The 20,676-nt window shown below is 48.7% G+C and overlaps 1 protein-coding gene across 4 annotated transcripts in view; it reads right to left on the reverse strand.

Annotated features, from left to right (window-relative positions):
• The window catches only part of KAZN (kazrin, periplakin interacting protein), a 1,227,887-nt gene that overhangs the window by 515,470 nt on the left and 691,741 nt on the right, over positions 1-20,676 (reverse strand). For 3 of the 4 annotated variants that reach the window (XM_005544737.5, XM_065529708.2, XM_065529714.2), the window contains exon 3: positions 920-1,160. In XM_005544737.5, coding sequence (XP_005544794.2) covers positions 920-1,160 — 241 coding nt within the window. Of the gene's footprint in view, positions 1-919; positions 1,161-1,282; positions 1,313-20,676 lie in introns of those variants that run through there. The other variant, XM_065529711.1, reaches the window with a different exon arrangement.

Here is a 20,676-nt window from a genome sequence, read left to right on the forward strand (position 1 = left end):
TTAGGGAAAAAGAAAAAAAAAATCCCCCAAAGCCTGCTTACCCTTTTACTTTCCAAGTCACAGAAACCAAACAGTACATTTTAGGGATGCCTCATCCTCCTTTACGTCTTGCAGGGGGGTTCAGAGCTTAATCTTTGTCAATGTGAACACACACCAACTGTCTTTTTCTTCCTCTTCTCTAAACTGCAGAGTCCCTTCAAACAGGGGCTCCCTGCAGCCCACCACCCTAAGCCTTCATTTCTCTACCGCTCAATCTTTGAGGTCTACAATATCCCCCTGGAAAGTGCTCTCGGTGTTTATATTTTCAGAAATTCAAACTCCCTGCTGAGCTGAGCATCTACTGTTGCATCCATAGATTCCAATGCCTGCGAGACCTCAAATGAGAGGAAAATAAAGTCCAGATGCAACTGAGCCAAGGGATTTGGCATCCACGGAGAAAAGTGCACAGCAGTCCAATCCTCTATCCCAACCACGGGCGGCAGAGCCGGAGTTCTCTTTGGGAAAGAGTCATCGCAAAGGAAGGCGCCTAAGGAAGTGGGGGGAACCGTGCCATTCACCCCTGCGGGGGATGGGGAAAAGGCCTCTGCATGAAAAGTTTGCCACGGAGCTGGGGGCTGGTGCCATGGAAAGGGCACTTTCTATCGCCGGAAGGGACCTGCAGGCTGCGCCTCGCTCAGGCTGGCCGGGGCCGGTGTGACCGTGTGACCCCGTGCACACTGTGCCCGGGTTTTCGTGAATGACAGCAGCCTGCAACTCCCAGCCGGGGAGCAACGGTGGCCACCACCGGACGGAAAGGGTTACAAGCTAGAATGCAAAGCGATTTCGCCCCGGGCGTGGGGGACCCCGGGTCCCCGGCCACCTCCGAGGCCGGGCGTGCGCCGCTCGCCTTCCTCCGCCCTGGGCGCTGGGGCGATCCTACCTTGCGCTCCGAGCTGGGGGTTCTCCATGTTCGTCGCCGCCGAGTCCCCCGCCGCCGAGGCGCTGGCCGCGGCTCCCGGGCCCTGGCCGGGGCCGCCGCCGCCGCTCAGTTCCGCCAGTCTCCGGTTGGTGGCCGTGAGTTCGGCTCGCAGGTTGGTCACCTCCTGGCTGGCCGACTGGACCGCCCCATCGATGCGGAGCGCGAGCTGCTTATTGTCTTCCATCATGCTCAGGATTTTGGCCTGGGGGCGAGAGAGGTGACAAAGAGCTGCATGATGCGCTGGGGGCGCGCGGCCGGGCACCCCCGGCTCTACCTGTTGGGTCCCCCGCGGCCCGGCTCGCCCGCGCCCCGACCCCCAAGCACCGGCAGCGCCGGCTCCTCCGGCGCAGGAATGACAGCGGCGCCTTCAGCCCGAGCCGCGGCGGTGGCGAGGCGGCGGGGGGAGAAGGAGGAGGAGAAAAAGGAGGAGGAGAAGGAGGAGGAGGAGCAGCGATCGCCGAGACCCCGGCGGGCGGGCGCCGAGAGCTGCTCGGAGAAGGACACCGCGCGCCGCCAGGCACTCTTTCAGTGGAGCCTACCATTCGCCGCCCGCTCGGGAGGGGGTCTGGGTCGGCGGCTGGGGGCACCCTTGGCCTCCCGCGCCCCCCTGCTTAGGAGACACACCCCCCTGGGGGGCGGGGGCGGCGGGCTGCAGCCGGGAGGGGGCCAAGGTGGCGCCCCTGGCGAGGGGCGGGGGTCGCCTGGACCGAGGCCGGCCCTCTGTCCCCTCCCTGGAGCGGTGGGGCAGCCCCCGCCCTGAAGAACTGGTGCCCCGCGCAGTGCTAGGGTTGGGGAGGCGCTGGGTGCTCGGAAGAGAGGGTACTTGGAAGGGGGCCTCAGAGGGGAGCAGGGGTGGATCTCCAGGGGAGGGGGACGCTTGCGCCAGCTCACAAGTGGAGTTGGTGCTCCGCTGGTTCCTTAAACTGCGAGTACGAAATCCCCAGAGAGGAGCTGAGCTGGTGCCCCGCGTGCCTCTCACTCTCCAACCCCCACCCGCCGGCCAGACCTGCGCTGCCCACCCCCGGAGGGAGCCAACCTTCCTCGGCGTGGGCCGCTCGTGCTCCTGCCTCCCCACGGCCCTACCCCTGTGTGTGCACCCAGGTGCAGGAGCAGCCTTAACCAGCTCCTAAGCTTCTTAGCTGAATATTAGCGGGGACAGAGATGAGGTTGAGAGATAAGAAGGAAGGCGTCGATGGGGCTTCTTCCCTTGCTTCTACTGGGACCAAAGAGGGGAGCCCTGCTGCCTCAGTTTACCCATCCCCTCTTCACAGAAGAACTGAGGTAACCTGACGTTGATATACCCTTTCCAGCTCCTCTTTCTCTCCCAGACCACAGGCTTTGCATTTTTCACTGGGGCCCTGGATTCTAGCCACCAGACCTTGTTACCATAGCAAGCTTCATTCCATGCAAATAGGACAATTTAAAACAGCCAGCAACCCTCTGGTCAACAGGGCGCCACCATTCCAGCTCCGTCAACCTCCGGAGAGCAGCAAAGAACAGATTGCAGAAGCCAGTGGGGTGCTGCAAGGAAGAATGAGGCTGCCCACCCTTCACCTTCTTACAGGAAACCCGTAAGAACCAAGCAAAGGCCGGGTGCGGTGGCTCCCAGCAATTGGGAGGCCAAGGCAAGCGGATCACCTGAGGTCAGGAGTTCGAGACCAGCCTGACCAACATGGAGAAACCCTGTCTCTACTAAAAATACAAAATTAGCCGGGCATGATGGTGCATGCCTGTAATCCCAGCTACTGGGAAGGCTGAGGCAGGAGAATCGCTTGAACCTGGGAGGTGGAGGTTGTGGAGAGCTGAGATTGTACCATTGCACTCCAGCCTGGGCAACAAAAGCAAAACTCTGTCTCGAAAAAAAAAAAAAGAACCAAACAAAAACTGCATGCAGAGTGCTTTTCTATACATTCTTATGTCTTATGAGTGAGGATTATTATTCCCATTTTAGGGATAAGGAAACTGAGGCTCTGCACAGGGTTAAGCAATTTACTTAAGAGGCCCGCAGAAACCAGGTGACACCAGGACTGGAAGAAAGTAATCATCTGATTGCAAATTCCTCCCGCTGCGCCTTCAGGAGGCCTTAAATGATAGATTTCTCCCCGCTTTTATGTGGAACCATAAAAACAGTCTTGGTCCATTCCCCTGTGACCACTAACAAGCTTTTGCAAGAGGGCAGGATTCGATGGTGGAGCATGTGGCAGGAAGACACAATTCTTCACTCCGTCCACACTGCTCAGCTAATGGGTCAGTGTGGGGATCGAACCCTGACCTTAACCTCATTAACACAAGTTCTTACCAACTGGCCCAACCAAGGCACTTAGAACTGCTTAGTGTATCTGCAAACCAGGATTCCGTTCTTTGCAGTCTTTCCGTTATGGGGAGAGCATCGAAACTACAGAACTTTGTGGGTCTTCAAAAGGGGGATGCCGTGGTGCAGTCATTGTGGAAAATATATTAGCAGTTTCTTGAAAAGTTAAACATAGGATTACCATACGACCCACAAATCCACTCCTAGGTATATGTCCAAAAGAATATGTCCAAAACAAATATCCAAAAAAATCTGTACATGGATGTTCATAGCAGCACTGTTCATTACTAGCCAGTAGGTAGAAACGACCCAAATGTCCATCAACAGATGATTGGATGAACAAATTGCAGTAAACAATGGAATATTATTCAGCCATGAAAAGTACTGAAACATGCTACTACTACGTGGATGAAGCCTCAAAACATAATGCTTGGTGAAAGAAGGCTGACATAGAAGGTCACATATTATATGATTCAATTTATATGACATATCCAGAATAAATAAATCCATAGAAACAGGAAGCAGATTGGTGTTTGTCAGGGGCTGCAGGGAGGGAAGAATGGGGAGTAACTGCTTAATAGGTGCCGGGTGTTACTTTGTGCTGATTGATGAAAATGTTTCAGAACTAGACAGAGGTGGTGGTAGCACAACACGGTGAATGTACTAAGTGCCAATGAATTCTTCACTTTAAGTGCTTAATTTCATGTTATGTAAAGTTTACCTCAATCGAAAAGTCATATATGCAAATACACAAAGAGGGGATGGGAATGTTCTGGAACTAGGGCTTCTGAGCAAACGGTTAAGAGTAGCTCTATTTAGAGGGCCGTGTGTCTGTGTGTGTGTGTGTGTGTGTGTGTGCATGCACGAGCTCTCACCTTTGGAATAGCACTGTTTACATGTCTCTCTCCCACTTCACTGGGAACTTGTGGGTGGGGGAAGGAGGGTAATCTGGCTTTTTATGTTATTCATCTTTGCATCCTTGCCACCCTAGCCCATAGTAAGTGTTCTATAAATGAATGCGTGTGAGTGTGTTTGTGTAGTAAACAAACTGACCCAGTGTTACTCATTTTGCTCTTCGGTGAGATTATTCCCACACACTGGGATCTTCAAATCAAAACAAAAAAAGCTAACAAGGAGAAAAGAAAAGACTCATTCCTTGAGCCCCTTCTCATCCCTCTCTTTTTGAGGTTTCAAGAAGCTTGCTTTAGAAGCTCCTGGGGTGCCTCCTAGGAGTTTAAGAATTTTATTTTTTTGGCCGGGCGCGGTGGCTCAAGCCTGTAATCCCAGCACTTTGGGAGGCCGAGGCGGGCGGATCACAAGGTCAGGAGATCGAGACCACAGTGAAACCCCGTCTCTACTAAAAATACAAAAAAATTAGCCGGGCGCGGTGGCGGGCGCCTGTAGTCCCAGCTACTCAGGAGGCTGAGGCAGGAGAATGGCGGGAACCCGGGAGGCAGAGCTTGCAGTGAGCCGAGATCGCGCCACTGCACTCCAGCCTGGGCAACAGCGTGAGACTCCATCTCAAAAAAAAAAAAGAATTTTATTTTTTTGAGAGTTTTTTTTCCTAACATGAAAAAAAGGGGCTTTTTCCAGTTGTGTGTCTTTATGTTCACCCACACACCAAAGGACTAGATCTTAGATAGATAGAAAGTCTGCAATCAATTAGCCTCTGCAGGTATACTTGATTTAAACCAAAAAGGTCTACCTTTCTTTTTTCTTTTGCTTTTTTCTTTCTTTTTTTTTTTTTTTTTTTTTTTTTTTTGAGACAGAGTCTCAGTTTGTCACCCAGGCTGGAGTGCAGTGGCACGATCTCAGCTCACTGCAGCCTCCACCTCCTGGGTTCAAGAGATTCTCTGCCTCAGCCTCCTGAGTAGTTGGGATTACAGGTGTGGGCCACCACACCCCGCTAATTTTTCGTATTTTTAGTAGAGACAGGGTTTCACCATATTGGCCAGGTTGGTCTCAAACTCCTGACCTCAAGCAATCCACCTGCCTCGGCCTTCCAAAGTGCTGAGATTACAGGCGTGAGCCACTGCGCCCGGCCAGGTCTACCTTTCTTATCCCCATCCTCCACCGCCACTCAAGGAGGAAAACAGTTGCTATGTTTAACTTTTCAAGGAACTGCTAATATGTTTCCACAATGGCCGCACCATGGCATTCCCCTTTTGAAGACCCACAAAGTTCTGTAGTTTTGATGCTCCCCCCAATAAGGTAACTGAAAGACTGCAAAGAACTGAATCCTGGTTTGCAGATATACTAAGCAGTTCTTTTTGTTTGTTTGTTTGTTTGTTGTTTGTTTTGTTTTGTTTTGAGATGCAGTCTTGGTCTGTCTCCCAGGCTGGAACGCAGTGGTGTGATCTTGGTTCACTGCAACCTCCGCCTCCCGGGTTCAAGCAATTCTCTGCCTCAGCCTCCTGAGTAGCTGGGATTACAGGTGCCCCGCACCATCCCTGGTTAGTTTTTGTATTTTTAGTAGAGACGGGGTTTCACCATCTTGGCCAGACTGGTCTTGAACTCATGACCTCATGATCCACCTGCTTTGGCCTCCCAAAGTCACACTAAGCAGTTCTAAGTGCCTTGGTTGGTCCAGTTGTTCAGTGGAATCTGTGTCCCCTCCCACTGGCCTAACCCCCTCCCGCAAGCCCATTTGCCTAGAGCGGTCTGGAACCCCTTTTTGAGGTTTCAAGAAGCTTGCTTTAGAAGCTCCTGGGGTGCCTCCTAGGATTTTAAGAATTTTATTTTTTGAGAGTTTTTTTTTTCCTAACATGAAAAAAAGGGGCTTTTTCCAGTTGTGTGTCTTTATGTTCACCCACACACCAAAGGACTAGATCTTAGATAGAAAGTCTGCAATCAATTAGCCTCTGCGGGTATACTTGATTTAAACCAAAAAGGTCTACCTTTCTTTTTTCTTTTTCCACAACTTTTTTCTTTTTCCACATGGATTTCCATGGGATCCACAACTATGAGAATTTGGCAGGACTGTGGATTCTGTTTTAGGGTTCCCCCTTTTGCATGTTCCCAAAATAGTCCCAATCTCACACCCCAGTAGGCTGATGTTAAGAACCAAGACAGAAAATGGGTCTACTTCATAGGACTTGCTGTCATTTTTCCACTGTCACTGCTGCTATTACTCCCAACCAGCCCAACCCCATCCAAACCTCGGCCCATATGTGGTCACCAGCCTCTACCTACATTGTCTGATCTTTCTCAGCAGAATGAGCCGACTGTGCCTTGTGTGTGTGTTTTTTGCCCATCAAAGCTTGCCTGGGCATTTCGAAAAGTTTGCAAAACCAACTTCCCTCTAGCTCAGAGAAAGGAAATTCCTATCAAGAATCAAGAATCAAGAATCAAGGCTTAGGGCCTAACCCATTGCTGACAGCACAGCCACATGCACCTCCCTTGCCCCAGAAATAGAGTGACCTCATAATGTAACATCGAGACTGGGATGCTGCTGAGAGCAAAAGAGGTCGCAGTGAGTAACTGAATTAAGCTAAAACAAGTGGCATCCATAGGAACTGTCCCAGGAAACCCAGTATATCTGGTTGCCCTACTCTATGATTGAATGACCCTATTTGGTCCTAGAAAGCAATGGGGATTGTCTACTCTAGTGCTCTCCTTATTTACAGACAGAGAAACAGAGCCCCCAGATTTAGGAATGAACCATGCAGCTTTGTCAGTGAAGGAGCTGGGAAGAATTTAACCAGGGACTTTAGAAAATGGCCCATCTTTCCACTGATGTGTGTCACGCGGCACTTCCTAAATTACAGTTGAAGGGCGGACCCACAGCCTTGCATAACCTGGCCACTGACTTCTTGTACCACACCCCTTGCTCACCATTCTCTTGCCACTTAATTGTTTCCAACCTCAGGGTTTTTGTCTTTTTCCTTGCTTCTCCCTGGAACATTCTCCCCAGAACATTCTCCCCCTGGCTCTCTGTATCTGATTCCTTTTCATCCCTCAGATTTAACATTCAACATTTACTTATTTCATAGCATATATCACCATTGGTTATTGTTCTGTTTATTTATTTGCAAATTTGAAATACAGACTGAAGGATTTGAGAGATAAGTCACCAAGAGTTTGGCTCCCTGGGGTAAGGTCTTTAAACTCCTGGGGTTTCCAAAACAATCCTGCTTATTCTTCTTTGTCTTGGATTCCATGGAATTCCCAAGAATAAATGCCCCTTTCTTGAGCTCATTTGATTATTTCTGTTGCATGCAGTAAAATGCCCCGGCTAAAACTACTCCATCCCTCCACCATATGCACCCAACGAGCCAGACTGTGAGACTCAGGAAGGCAGGGTTTGTATCCCATTCTGCTTTCTGCTGCCCCTGTCTGGGCTCAATAGATGCTTCTCCAAAGAGTGTGTGGTTGATTGAACAAATTCATCTTCCTTGTCCCCTACAAATTCATATCCACAAATATTCTTGCTACTCTCATTAAAACCCTTCTCATATTCAGTCTTCTCCAGGAATTCTAGTCACATCTTAATTTTGCAAAGCATTTTCACAGCTCTCTTATTTTATTCTTGCAACAACTCCATTGGGTAGAGAGGGTACTGGAATCTGCATATGGCAGATGAAGACACTGAAGTTAAGAGATCTGTCCAAGCATCACAAAACTGCCCGCACTTCCTTCCACCTCTTATCCTCCAGTGCTCAACACATACTTGTTGAGTGGATAAGCTGGGGGCCAGGACTCAGATACTCCCACATAAAGCCCAGTTTTCTCTCCTATCCAATCAGGAGCATCGTTTCTCTTTGGCTCAGAGACCAGAGGCAGCATCCATGCATTCCTCCCGGTAAGGCTGAGTGATGAATCGTGGATTCCAGGAATCCATACGTGGGACAAGGTGGAAAGGGGGAAGGCTGAAAGGGAAGCCAGTGAGTGATGAACTTCTTGACCCTGGCGTCAGTGCCCTGAGAAACTCTCATGCTTCTTCGGGTTGCCAAGTGGCTGCTTGCAGGAGCCAGACAGACATGCACGAATGGGGTCCTGCTCCCTGCAGCCAACGTTGAAGGCCACTTCCTGCAAATGGTGTCCCTTCCTAGGCTCTAGCCACAAGCCTCTGGACTCCAGTGTTTCTCGAAGTGAAGATGAAGACCACGTGATGTGGAATCCTCAGAAGCTGCTTGTGAAAATGCAGAAGCCCAGGCTGACCAACCAGAATCCCTGGGGTGGTGCCCGGTGTCTCGGTATCTGCATTTACAACAAGCTGCCCAGGAGAATCTGATGCATCATGAAGTTGGAGACTCACCGCTCCAGACACCCAGATGCCCAGAAAGCACTGAGCACATGTGAAATACATATATGCCAGGAGCCTTTTGAGCCTCAGGAGTGGCTCTGAGGGCTCCCTGCTCTCTGCTTTCTGGATGGCATCTGTCCTGTGTCCCCATCTCATCCCCCTCCAAGAGAGAGTCCTTGGGGAGTTACCCTCCCTCTCCACAGACGGAGTCTCTGTTTATTCTAATTGTCACATGGGAATCCTGGCCAATCTAGGAGATGAATTTCTTGTCCATTTACATGGTTTACTCTGGCTGAGTGGGTTTTAACATGTGCTCTGGGGAAAAGGGCAACAGATCTCCAGACAGGAGTGGCCAGGGCTCAGGGATGTGAGTGAGAGGACCAGGAGAAGGGAACAGAGCTGTAGAGAAGTGGGCAGGCAGCGGAACCCCAACAGCTATCCTCCTCCTATTCATCACCCTCATTACGATGTCTATGAAATGAAAGGATGGAGAAGAAAAGATACCAGGAGGAAAAAACAGGGGAGAGGAGTGTGGGGCTTAAGGAGACATACAGCAGCTATAAGATGGGAATGTATACGTTCAGTGTTGATGAAACACATGGGCACGTGCACACACACACACCCCCCAGTACATATCAATGTGGACACACAGCAGAGTTATTAGTGTAAAGAATGACAAGCTCTTCCTGTCTTCCCAAGCAATCTCTCATCTAAAGCTGGGAAAGTCGGTCAGGCGTATCCCTTCTGTGTATGTATTTAACCAACTGAGTTCCTTCTGCGGATTTTTCATTTGCAAAGAGTCCTTTAATAATCACTTCTAATTCAGAAGCTCCTAGGTATGAAATCGATAAATATTAATAGACATTCTAACCACAGACTTAAACACATAAGCATATATACTTAAAGTCTCTATTCCTTGGTAGAAGTGCAAGTGCATTTTCTGCCCTCCCTGAATCTTTCTTGCGTTTTTTTTTTTTTCTTTAATGTGTTTCTTCTTTCCCTGGTGGGAGGCTTACGAGAGAATATGTGTGCTGGCCTGGGTTCTCGGCTGTGTCACAGCCTCTGTGAGTGACAGTGAATAACAGCCACAGCCAAGCAAAGTATAAAACCCAGAGACAAATATTTCCACCCTCAGAGAAACATCACTACACCTCCAAAGACCTGGTTTAACTCCTGGACGTCTTGCCCAACTGATCTCTTGCCCTCTCATGTGGTGGCTGTGTCCATGGTGTGGGCATTATTTTATTTTCCAGCAACCCAGAACAATTTCTGAGAGGTACCCCCAACAAAGCTAAAGAGGTTAGGGTCAAGTGTTCTAGCCACTCCTACACTCTTGAATCTGCTCCAATTTCCCATTTTAGCAAAGGCACCCTCTCTACAGCCTACTGGCAGGAGGATGTTGGCTGACGTCATCAATGACCTCATCCCTCCTTTGGTGTGGGGGGAGGGGGAGCTCCAATGCATAGGATCTAGACTTAGTTAGGCATGGGTTTAAGTTCAGCCCTGCCACGTACTAGCTCTGAGACACTCGATGAGTTGCTTACTGTCTCTGAGTCTCAAGTTCCTCATTGGGAAAATGGGGATAATATTGCTGCTGATTTCATAGACTTGTTGAGGAATTAAGAGAGATGAGGCATCGGAAACCATCTGGCAGAGTGCCCGGTGCCTAGAAAGAACTTAGTAGATGTTATCGGTGATGGAGATGATGGTGATGGCGATGAAGATCGTGGCTGTGATAGTTGTGACGGCAGCTCTCATTCTTTGGGCATCCACCGTGGTCTGCCAGTTTGCTCAGTCATTTATTTCTACTAACTCAGGCTGAATCTTCCCGACACTGAGGTCACCACGAGGAAAACACTCAGGCTCAGGGGGTTTGCTCACACGCACCTCGCTAAGAGGTAGAATAACCAGATTCACACCTAGGCCTGCCCAATTCTAAGGTTTCCACCTCTTTTTTCTTTCTCATTTCCCCCTCTAATACATGAAGTCATCCCTGCTCTCCTGAGGCAGTGAGAGACCTTGTGTGTCCCTTCCAACCCAATCCCCTTCAATCCCTGCAAAAGGCTCAGATCTGAGGCAGAAGCAGAGGAGGGAGCTACTCCTCTGTGGCCGGTGCATTTGTTATTCCAGGCCCTGGGGATCCATTTGGTAAATGAGTTCTTTTGGCTTATAAAATGGTACCCCAGTGGTTTGAAATACTTAACAGACTAATGGGTAATTTACTTTTTTGTTCACTGGTAGTGTTATTATGCCTGTGATCTCTATTCTATAAAAGTTGTTTTGGATGCTTTCTTAGAGGGTAGGGGGGCTATTTTTAAACACAGGTGCATTCGATTTGGTGAGGAGCGGACTTTCACAAGACGGGGATTCTCAGGACGCCTTTATCACCCTATTTTGCTCTTTCACATTTATTTATTTAACTAAAAATACCTTCCGGAGGAGAGTTTTCCACTCATTTCTCCTCAGGCCCGCGCTCTTTTCCCAGATTGTCATGGACTTCTGCTTCCTTGAGTTCATTTCTTTCTACTCCCAGGATGCTTTACTCACCGAATAAGTCCTCTTCTTTTAGGAAAAGGACTTTCTCCCCCAGATATATCACAAAGAACAGCGCGAGCCCCCATTCAAGGCCACAGAGGAAACATTATATTAGGTACCACAAGACCAGAGGAATTAAGACTGTAACATCCCTCGATGATTTATTGCAAAGGGGTCTCAGATCTGGCAAGGTGCACCATCTTTCTTCGGGAATTGGAAGCAGCAGTAGTAGGAAGGGGACGTAGATCTTGTTCCTTAAGCCAATACTAAATTATTGCAGCATCAAAGTGCCCTGGAAAAAATCTGTATTTGCCAAATGGTATACACTGTCTAAGTCAGTGTGTCATGAAGGGCTGTACCTGCAGCCATCTGCCCTAATATTCAGTACTCACTGTCCAGTTGTATGCATAATTGGAAGGGAGATATTTTGTTCAATGGCCGACTTGTTAGGATGGTGTGTTTATAGCCAGCAAGGTGCAAAGCTGTCATATTTATCTTAATTGACTGCCCCTTTATTTTTTGTACCTGCCTTGTTTTATGCTGAGGAGGTGAAAAACAATTTATGATATCACATTTAGAACTCCAAGGCCACATTATTAGGTGTCTCTGTAGTTCAAGAAGGAGCTGTGTTGCTCATGGCAGTGTCAACTGTTTTGCTTTTGGTCACATCCTCAGCCATCTTGGTAGCAAGATGGCAGGTACTCTGACAGGTTCACCCAGGAACGGCCAGCTGCCAATGTCTTTCCTTTTGAGAAACAAACAAGTAGATTTGGTTTGGAAGAGGGCAGGTTGGGAGGTAAAAACAAGTACCAAGGGGAGGGGCTCACGTTTGCTCTTCCCTTGCCTGTTCTGGTGTTCTGCATCCATGCCCACGGCCCCAAACCCTCCTCCAGTACTGGCTCCACGCTAGCTCCTCAAAACACTGGGACCGCAAGTGCAAGAACATACCTGTCCAGGCTCTGAAACAACTGTCATGTATTCAAGAGATGAGACTGTCTAGAAGAAAAGAAACTGAGCTTCATTCTTCCCCTGCCAGTGAGGAACCCCGAGGGAGTCCTGCAGAAAGCCAGGTTATAACACTGGGAGCCTGATACCTTCTAGGCAGCTTCGGGGAAGAAAAGAAAGACAGATCCAGGTTCTTGTCCTGTCATTCATTAGGAGGCATCAAACTAAAGCGTGCACTTCAATGTCTCTCAAAAGACGGACTGGCTAGCTCATGGGCACCTTTGTGCAAATTAGAAAAATATTGGCCCCCGTCTCCCAGGCAAACGGAGCCCTGCTGGGGGGCACAGACTCAGAGAATGGAGCTCCAGCACTCGAGTGCGTTAGTCCCCTTCGGAAGCTAAGCAGGAAATGATCATATGCATCACTGACCAGTGGGATTTCCACCTTCCTCGCTCAGAGGGTATCTAGGTTCTGTTTTCAAGATCATTTTGTTGCTAGTGTTTTAATTCAAAATAACATGAACCTTCACAAATCTATGTATGCCTTTACATGAAGAACACTGAATGAAGCTATTTTACATTAAATTTCAGCAGCCATATACATCTTTTCTTTCTTGAATTTGTCTCAACGATCCAAGAAGAGGCTAAATGAGCTGGTAGATTCAAAATCCAGATTTGCTTGAAAGTGCTTTTGGAAGGGGTGCTATGAGAATGAGAAGTGGCAATGATTCTAGTGGGTTCTTACACCAGACCCGGTGCTAAGTACCTAATGGCAACCCTACGACGAAGAAGCTACCATGATCATCCCCATTTTACAGAGAGGAGAACTGAGGCTCGGAAAGGTTAATTTACTCCTCCAAGGTCATACGGCTCAAGAGCGGCAGGGCAGAGACTCAGGCACAGGCCACCGGGATGTCAGTGGCCCCCCTTTTACTACTTTTCTGTATGGCCTCCTTCCACTCAAACGCAACATGAGTGCTATTGAGTTGAAAAATGTAACGAAGACAGGATTCATATACACACCTGAACTGAGGATGACGTTGCAACAGTCATCTTTTTTTCTGGGGAGGAGGGTAGAAGGGGAATGATAGAGTGTGGTTGTTTGTCCACTCCAAATCTCATGCTGAAATGAAATCCTCAATGTGGGAGGTGGGCCTGGTGGGAGGTGATTGGATCATGGAGGCCGATGTCTTATGACTGACTTTGCACCAACCCCTTGGTGATGAGTTCTCACTCAGTTCACAAGAGGTCTGGTTGTTTCAGGGAGTATAGCACCTCCTCCCTCTCTCTCTTCCTCACCTGCTCCCCATCCTCACTCCTGCTCTTGCCATATGACATGCCTGCTCCCACTTTGCCTTCCACCATGATTATAAGCTTCCTGAGGCCTCACCAGAAGCTAGCACCACACTTCCTGTACAGCCTGCAAAAGTGTAAGCCAGGTAAATCTCTTTTCTTTTTTTTTTTTTTTTTTTTTTTTGTTGAGACAGAGTCTGGCTCTGTCACCCAGGCTGGAGTGCAGTGGTACAATCTCCGCTCACTGCAACCTCCACCTCCCAGGTTACAGCAATTCTCCTGCCTCAGCCTCCCAAGTAGCTGAGATTACAGGTGCCCACCACCACACCCGGATGATTTTTATATTTTTAGTAGAGACGGGGTTTCACCATGTTGGTCAGGCAGGTCTCGAACTCCTGATCTCAGGTGATCCACCCTCTTTGGCCTCCCAAAGTGCTGGGATTACAGGCGTGAGCCACCGTGCCCGGCCCCTCTTTCATTAATTACCCAGGCCCGGGTATTTCTTTGTAGTGACTGCAAGAACGAATACAGGGAACAATGAATATGCATGTAATTATTAATCTTCTGCTTCAGGGATTCTCAGCTTTACCATTGGGAAAAATCTTGAGCATTCTATGGTTCTCATAGCTTCAGCAGTGTGGGTTTCATTTTCTTTACGCACATCTCTAATTTTAATTGTCAGCAAGTGAGGAAAAAACACCACCCAATTTGTGGACCTCAGAATTCTATATCTGGAAGGAACCTCAAAGTTCATGCTTGCTTTAAACTTACATGTTGAACCGTATTAAACTGGCATTTGATTGATGTCTACAATCCCAGCACTTTGAGAGTCCAAGGTGCGAGGATCACTTGAGCCCAAGAATTTGAGATCAGCCTGGGCAACAAAGCGAGACCCTATCTGAACAAAAAGTAAAAAAAACAAAGCTGGGTGTGGTAGCACATCCCTGCAGTCCTAGGTACTCGGGAGGCCAAGGCGGGAGGGTCACCTGAGCCCAGGAGTTCAAGGCTGCAGTGAGCTATGATTGCGCCACTGCACTCCAGTGCCTGGGCAACAGAATAAGACTCTATCTCTTAAAAACAAACAAACAAACAAAAAAAACAAAAAAACCCCAGAAAGACAAAAAAGTTCATGCTTAGTCGAACAGGCTTGTTTTACAGATGAAGACACTGAGACCGAGAGAGACCATTTAACTTGCCCAGATGACCCACACGTGGAGTGGCAATTCTTTTTTTTTTTTTTTTTTGAGACGGAGTCTCGCTCTGTCGCCCAGGCTGGAGTGCAGTGGTGCGATCTCAGCTCACTGCAAGCTCCGCCTCCTGGGTTCACGCCATTCTTCTGCCTCAGCCTCCTGAGTAGCTGGGACTATAGGCGCCCACCACCTCACCCGGCTAGTTTCTTGTATTTTTCAGTAGAGACGGGGTTTCACTGTGTTAGCCAGGATGGTCTCGATCTCCTGACCTCGTGATCTGCCCGTCTCGGCCTCCCAAAGTGCTGGGATTACAGGCTTGAGCCACCGCGCCCGGCCATGGAGTGGCAATTCTTACTATGATTTGTTTATGTTTGTTTAAGTGAGCCCAGGACTATGGTGGGTGTTCAGTAAACATTTGTTGAACCATATTAAACTGTGGCATTTGATTGATCCATCTGAGGCACACATCACAAAAACAAACTAGCTCTACTTCTGATCATTCTGTTGTAAAAAGCTTCTAAACTTAATATGAGGTGAAAACCTCCACTAGGAAACATCCCTTTGATCTTACACTTCCTTTCCTTGAAACTGATAGCAAACTTGGCAACCGAGTCTTCCAGAAATTAATAATCAAACTTTACAAGTCTACTTTGGTTATCCCAACAACTTAAAACAAAAAGAAATGAAACATTTCCTACGGCATCTCCCCCTCTCCCTTCCGACACCCCCGCTAGGGAACAGCTGTGTCTGTTTAAAATTGATTTTGATCTCCCAGGAAGGATCCGGTTTCTTTGCACACGGAGCTGCTGCCTCGCGATGGCATGTGCAGTTCTGGAAAGGTGTTGGGGTTCAGCTGACTCTGCTGTAATTCTAACAGACAATCAGCAGAAGCCCATCTTCCCTCAGGGATGTGGGCGATGTGAGACTTTAGCTGATATTGGTGCGGTGGACTGGGACGTTCTGCTGCCTCAGGAATTTTTCAGCACCCTCTCCTCATTCCCCTTGACTATTGCTGGTAGATTGGATTTTTGTTTGTCATTCCTCACTCCTTCCCACTCATAGTATTACCCATCCATCTTACCTTTTGCCTCGTTACTGGAAATAGGTGGAGCACCTTTCCCTGAGCCCCTGATGTTAGGCTTGGGCATGTGACTTGCTTTGGCCCCTGGAATGCTAGTGGGCTTGCAGCAAGGAGGGTCCTTGAATGTGTTTGTACCGTTTGGCTTGGCCGCCTCTGCTCTGGGATCCTGCGCGAGAAGAGCATGCCCCAGGTAACTGCCTTAATGTTCAGCCCTGAAATGCAGACGTATGGAGCAAACCTGAACCTGGCCTGGGGTAAACCCCAGCCAAACCCTAGCCATGCCCTGCCATTAGGCGGATCCACAAACGAGAAAAATGAATATGGTTGCAAGTCACTGAGATTCTGAGGCTGTTCGTTGCACAGCAAAAGCTGACTAACACATGATTGAAACTAGCACCTTCCCTCAAGCGTATCGTCCTGCCTGTAGCACTTTGCTAGGCAATCATAACCGAGAACTACAGACTAGTGGGCTTAACCAACAGAAATGTATTTCCTCAGAGTTCTGGAGGCTGGAAGTCCAAAGTCAAGGGGTTGGCAGGGTTGGTTTCTTCTGAGGCCTCTCTCCTTGGCTTGTAGACAGTCACCTTCTCCCTGTATCCACCCATGCGCATTCCTCTGTGCATGTCTGTGTCCTCCTCTCTTCTTGTAAGGACACCAGTCGTGTTGGATTAGGGCTCACCCTCATGACCTCATTTTCCCTTCATCATCTCTTTAAAGACCATATCTCCAGGCTGGGCATGGTGGCTCACGCCTGCAATCCCAGCATTTTGGGAGGCCAAGGCGGGTGGATTACCTGAGGTTGGGAGTTTCAGACCAGCCTGACCAATGTGGAGAAACCCCGTCTCTACTTAAAATACAAAATTAGCCAGGCACGGTGGCACATGCCTGTAATCCCAGCTACTTGGGAGGTTGAGGCAGGAGAATCGCTTGAACCCAGGAGGTGGAGGTTGCGGTGAGCCAAGATTGTGCTATTGCACTCCAGCCTGGGCAACAAGAGCGAAAACAGTCTAAAAAGACTGTATCTCCAAATGCAATTGCACGCTGAGGTACTGGAGGTAGGATTTTAATCTATGAATTTCAAACAGGCACACTTTGGCCCATCGCATTGCTTGCAAGTGAGAGGAACTTGGTGTGCACTGGCTTAGATACCAAGGGGAATTTGTGGCTCTCACGAGTGGGAAGTCTAGAGGCAGAGCTGACTTCAGGAACTCCAGCAGCTCAAGCAATGCCACTAAGTCCCTCTCCTTCTTGCTTCTCTCTGTGGCCTGGCCTCGTTTCTCATCCTATCCTGTGCCACTGGCCTTTCTCCATGCAGAGGAGGCTTGAACAACATGGCCATAGGCAACTCTGGGCTTACCTCATTCTACCTTAGCTGCCTCAGAGGAAAAAGGCAGCTTCTCTCTCCCATTGTTGGACAACTGGGCCTATCCCTGGGTCAGTCACCAAGACTAGGGCACATGCTCCTTTGATCGACTAGGCCTTGTGTATACGCCCAGCCCCAAGGCCCCAGGGAACTGGGTTGGTAGCCGTACCAGAGGTGCAAGGAGTGGGGAGGAGTGCATGCCCAGGGTCGGGGGAGTGATGTAGCAGAAGGAGAAGGAACCATGGGCAGACCAGGCAATGAATGTCCATACCCACGACATCCCTGCCCCAACAAGAAGATAATGAGCCCTGGCCTGCAGGCTGGGCAGGGACTTGGAGATGATGATCTAGGCCACTGATTCGGACTCTTAATCAGACACACTGGACTTCCATCCGGCCTCGACTTCCTAGATGGCAGCTTTAGGTGAGCTGCACAACTTCCTGGAGTTCCAGTTTGCTGTGGGGGGAAAACAAATGTCTAGCTTGTTTCAGGATGGTGATGAGGAATAAATGCGATCCTCATGCCAAATCCCTAGCCTGTAGAGTGGATACTGTAGCGTTCCTCTAGCTGTCCTCTTCTGGGCCATGTACCCACCTGCCAAGACCAGGAATATCAGCCACTAAAGTCCCACAGCTGCCCCCTCACCAGCCATCACCCTCTGCTGCAGGAGCAGAGGCCTACCCCACCCAAGCTTATGCTCCCACCCAGGGACCAGCCTTGGGCCAGTGACTTGGATACAAAATTCCAGCTCCTTTGCCTCCATTTGGGACCCCTCTGAAGGGCCAGCTCTGGAGCTCCCTCAAGGCATTGCAGCAAAGCACACCACCTGCCAGCTTCTCTGTCCACCCAGTCCTGACTTCCTCACTCCTACACATGCGTCTCCTAGAGCATTTCCTGCATGCAGGAAACGGGATTGCAGGTGTCCTGGTGGCTGGCACACAGGAGTATTTATATGTGCTAGTTGTAATCGCTGTGATCACTCTTGTATTTATTCACTCATTTGTCCACCACCCTCTGCTACGGATACACCTCCAAGAGGCAGGATAGTGTACTAGCTTAGAGTGCTGACTTGCCTCTGGAGCTGGAATGCTTGGGGCCTAATCCCTGGTTGACCTCCACCAGGTCTGTGATGTTGGGTAAGGAACTTGCCTTCTCTTTGCCTCAGTTTTCTCATCTGTGGAATGGCAATAATAGTGTAGTTTCTGTCGCATAGGGTTGTTGTGAAGATTAAGCGAGTTGACAAGGGTAAAGGATTGACAAGCTCACCAGGCATGGAACAAATGCTTGTAAATGTTCACCTCTCTGCTTGCTGCTGGGCAGGATATTATGTGATGGGGCTGCAGGGATGGAGGAGACCCAGTCTCTGCCCTAACAGTGCTCATGGTCTAGTGGTTGAGACAGACAAACCAACATTCATGCCAGGAAGAACTTGGTTCTGTGCCCCTTTAAGAGCATGTTTTTGAATGAAGATATGTCATTCATTGATTCTTTTAACTTCACATAATAAGGATCCATTAAAAATAAAAATTGTATTTTATTTCTCTCATCAAGAAAATTCTTAAGATTAAAAATCTTTGGAGACCAGTTCAAAATACAAGGGTCTCAAATCTCTTTTTCCAGTCCAGGTTAGAGGTGCTTCCCACCCCTTCCTGCTGAGACGAATTGCTGAAGGGGCTGAGCCCCACCTGAAGGTTCCATTTCTCCAGTGCCCATCCACAGGTCCCAGATTTGGGAACAAGTGTTTGTAAAGGACAGTCTCATCCTGTTGTCTGAGAACTGCCTTTGCAACATGGATCCACTGACCCGAAGTGCCATCAGGGTTTGTCTGAGATGGAATGAAAATTTCCCAGGTTTTCGAGCTGAAGAGTCAGTCTCTAAAAGTCTCCCAGGTCAGCCCTCTCATTATGTAGAGTAAGAGATAAGCTAAAATTGGGAAGTGACCTGCCCAAAATTGATTTTGCTCCACACCAAGAAACTCTTCTTTTTTTTTTTTTGAGACGGAGTCTTGCTCAGTCACCCAGGCTGGAGTGCAGTGGTGTGATCTTGGCTCACTGCAAGCTCCGCCTCCCGGGTTCATGCCATTCTCCTGCCTCAGCCTCCCGAGTAGCTGGGACTACAGGCGCCCACCACCACGCCTGGCTAATTTTTTGTATTTTTAGTAGAGATGGGGTTTTACCGTGTTAGCCAGGATGGTCTCGATCTCCTGACCTCGTAATCCACCTGCCCTGGCCTCCCAAAGTGCTGAGATTACGTGAGCCACCGAAGAAACTCTTCTTGATGCCCACTTTCAGATGGCAAATCCTTAGCGTTTTCTGGAGGAGGTGATGAGAACACAGGACTTGGAGTCAGGCAGACATGGCTAGGGTTCCTGTCACTTGATCTAGAAAGTCATCAGATTCCATGGAATTCTGGGAAAGTTACTGACCTCTCTAAACTTTAGGGTTTTTCTGCTTGTAAAATAGGGATGTTGTGATCTGTACTGACATATAGGTACTGAACACCTAATACATGTCAGATGCTATTCTAGGGGTTGTAAACACAGCAGTGAAAAAAAATTAGGCAAAGTCCCTGCCCTTTTGGAGCTTACATTCTAGTCTGGGTGGTAAGAGGTAGATATACCTACATATGAGTGTAAGTGTATAATGTGTGGGTAGGAGAAAGAGAGGGGAACAGGAACTAAAGCAGAAAGGGGGAGAAGGCGAACGGGGAGTGACATTTGGCTTCTATTTTATATGAGATGGTTGGGGAACCTGACTTATCCAGTAAGGTGACATTGAGTAGAGACCTGAAACACACACAGGAAACAAGCCAGGGAGATTTCTAGGGAGGGCAAAGGCTCAGATATATGACAGTCCCCGGCTTGTCTGAGAAACAGTGGGGCAGGCATGGAGTGGAGTGAGGGGAGGGGTGAGCAGGAGATGAGGCCAGAGAGAAGTAGGACCCAATCAGGTCCCCTTGGGGACTGTAAAGTCTTGTAGGGACTTTGGCTCTTATTCTGAGTGAAATGGGGGACACTGACCAGTGCTGAGTAGAGGAACACCATGAGATGATTTATGCTTTGGCATGCTGTGTAGCAAAGGCTGTCCAGGGACAAAAGTGAAGGCAGGAAACCATTTAGGCAGCTGTTGCCATATCTAGCAAGGTACCATGGTGGTTTAAAAGGTGGTAATGGAGTTGAGAGGTAGAGTGTGGAAAGGTGAATGGATTCTAGATCAACATTGAAGGTGGAGCCACAGGTTTTGCTGACAGGCTAAATGCAGCACCTGTGAGAAAAAGAGGAGACAAGGATGACCTGAATGCTTGTATTTAAGCAAGTGGAAGAATGAAACATTCATCTCCGGAATGGGGAAGGCAGTGGGAGGAGCAGGTTTGGGGATAGAGTGTATGCTGATTTTGAGATGTGTGTTAGACATCCAAATGGCAATATCAAGCAGGCAGTTGGATACACAAGCTTGGAGTTCAGGGAGGGATTTGAGCTGGAAATATGAATTTGGAAGGTATCAGCATGTAGCTGTTATCCAGAGGCCCGAGAGTGGATGAAATCTAACAAATCCATGTTGAAAGAGAAGGGAAAGGCCCAGGGACTGAGTCTCCCAATATTTAGAGGTCAGGGTCTTAAGGAGACACAAGCAAAAAGGACCGAGAAGGAGCAGTGAGAGAAGTGGTGTCCCGAAAGCCAAAGAGAGAAAGTGTTTGAAGGAGGCCCTGTTAAAACTTTCTAATAGGCTGAGTAAGCAACAATATTGATGATTGATG

This window comes from Macaca fascicularis, chromosome 1 (assembly GCF_037993035.2).
Source record: "Macaca fascicularis isolate 582-1 chromosome 1, T2T-MFA8v1.1".
Lineage (NCBI taxonomy): Eukaryota > Metazoa > Chordata > Mammalia > Primates > Cercopithecidae > Macaca > Macaca fascicularis.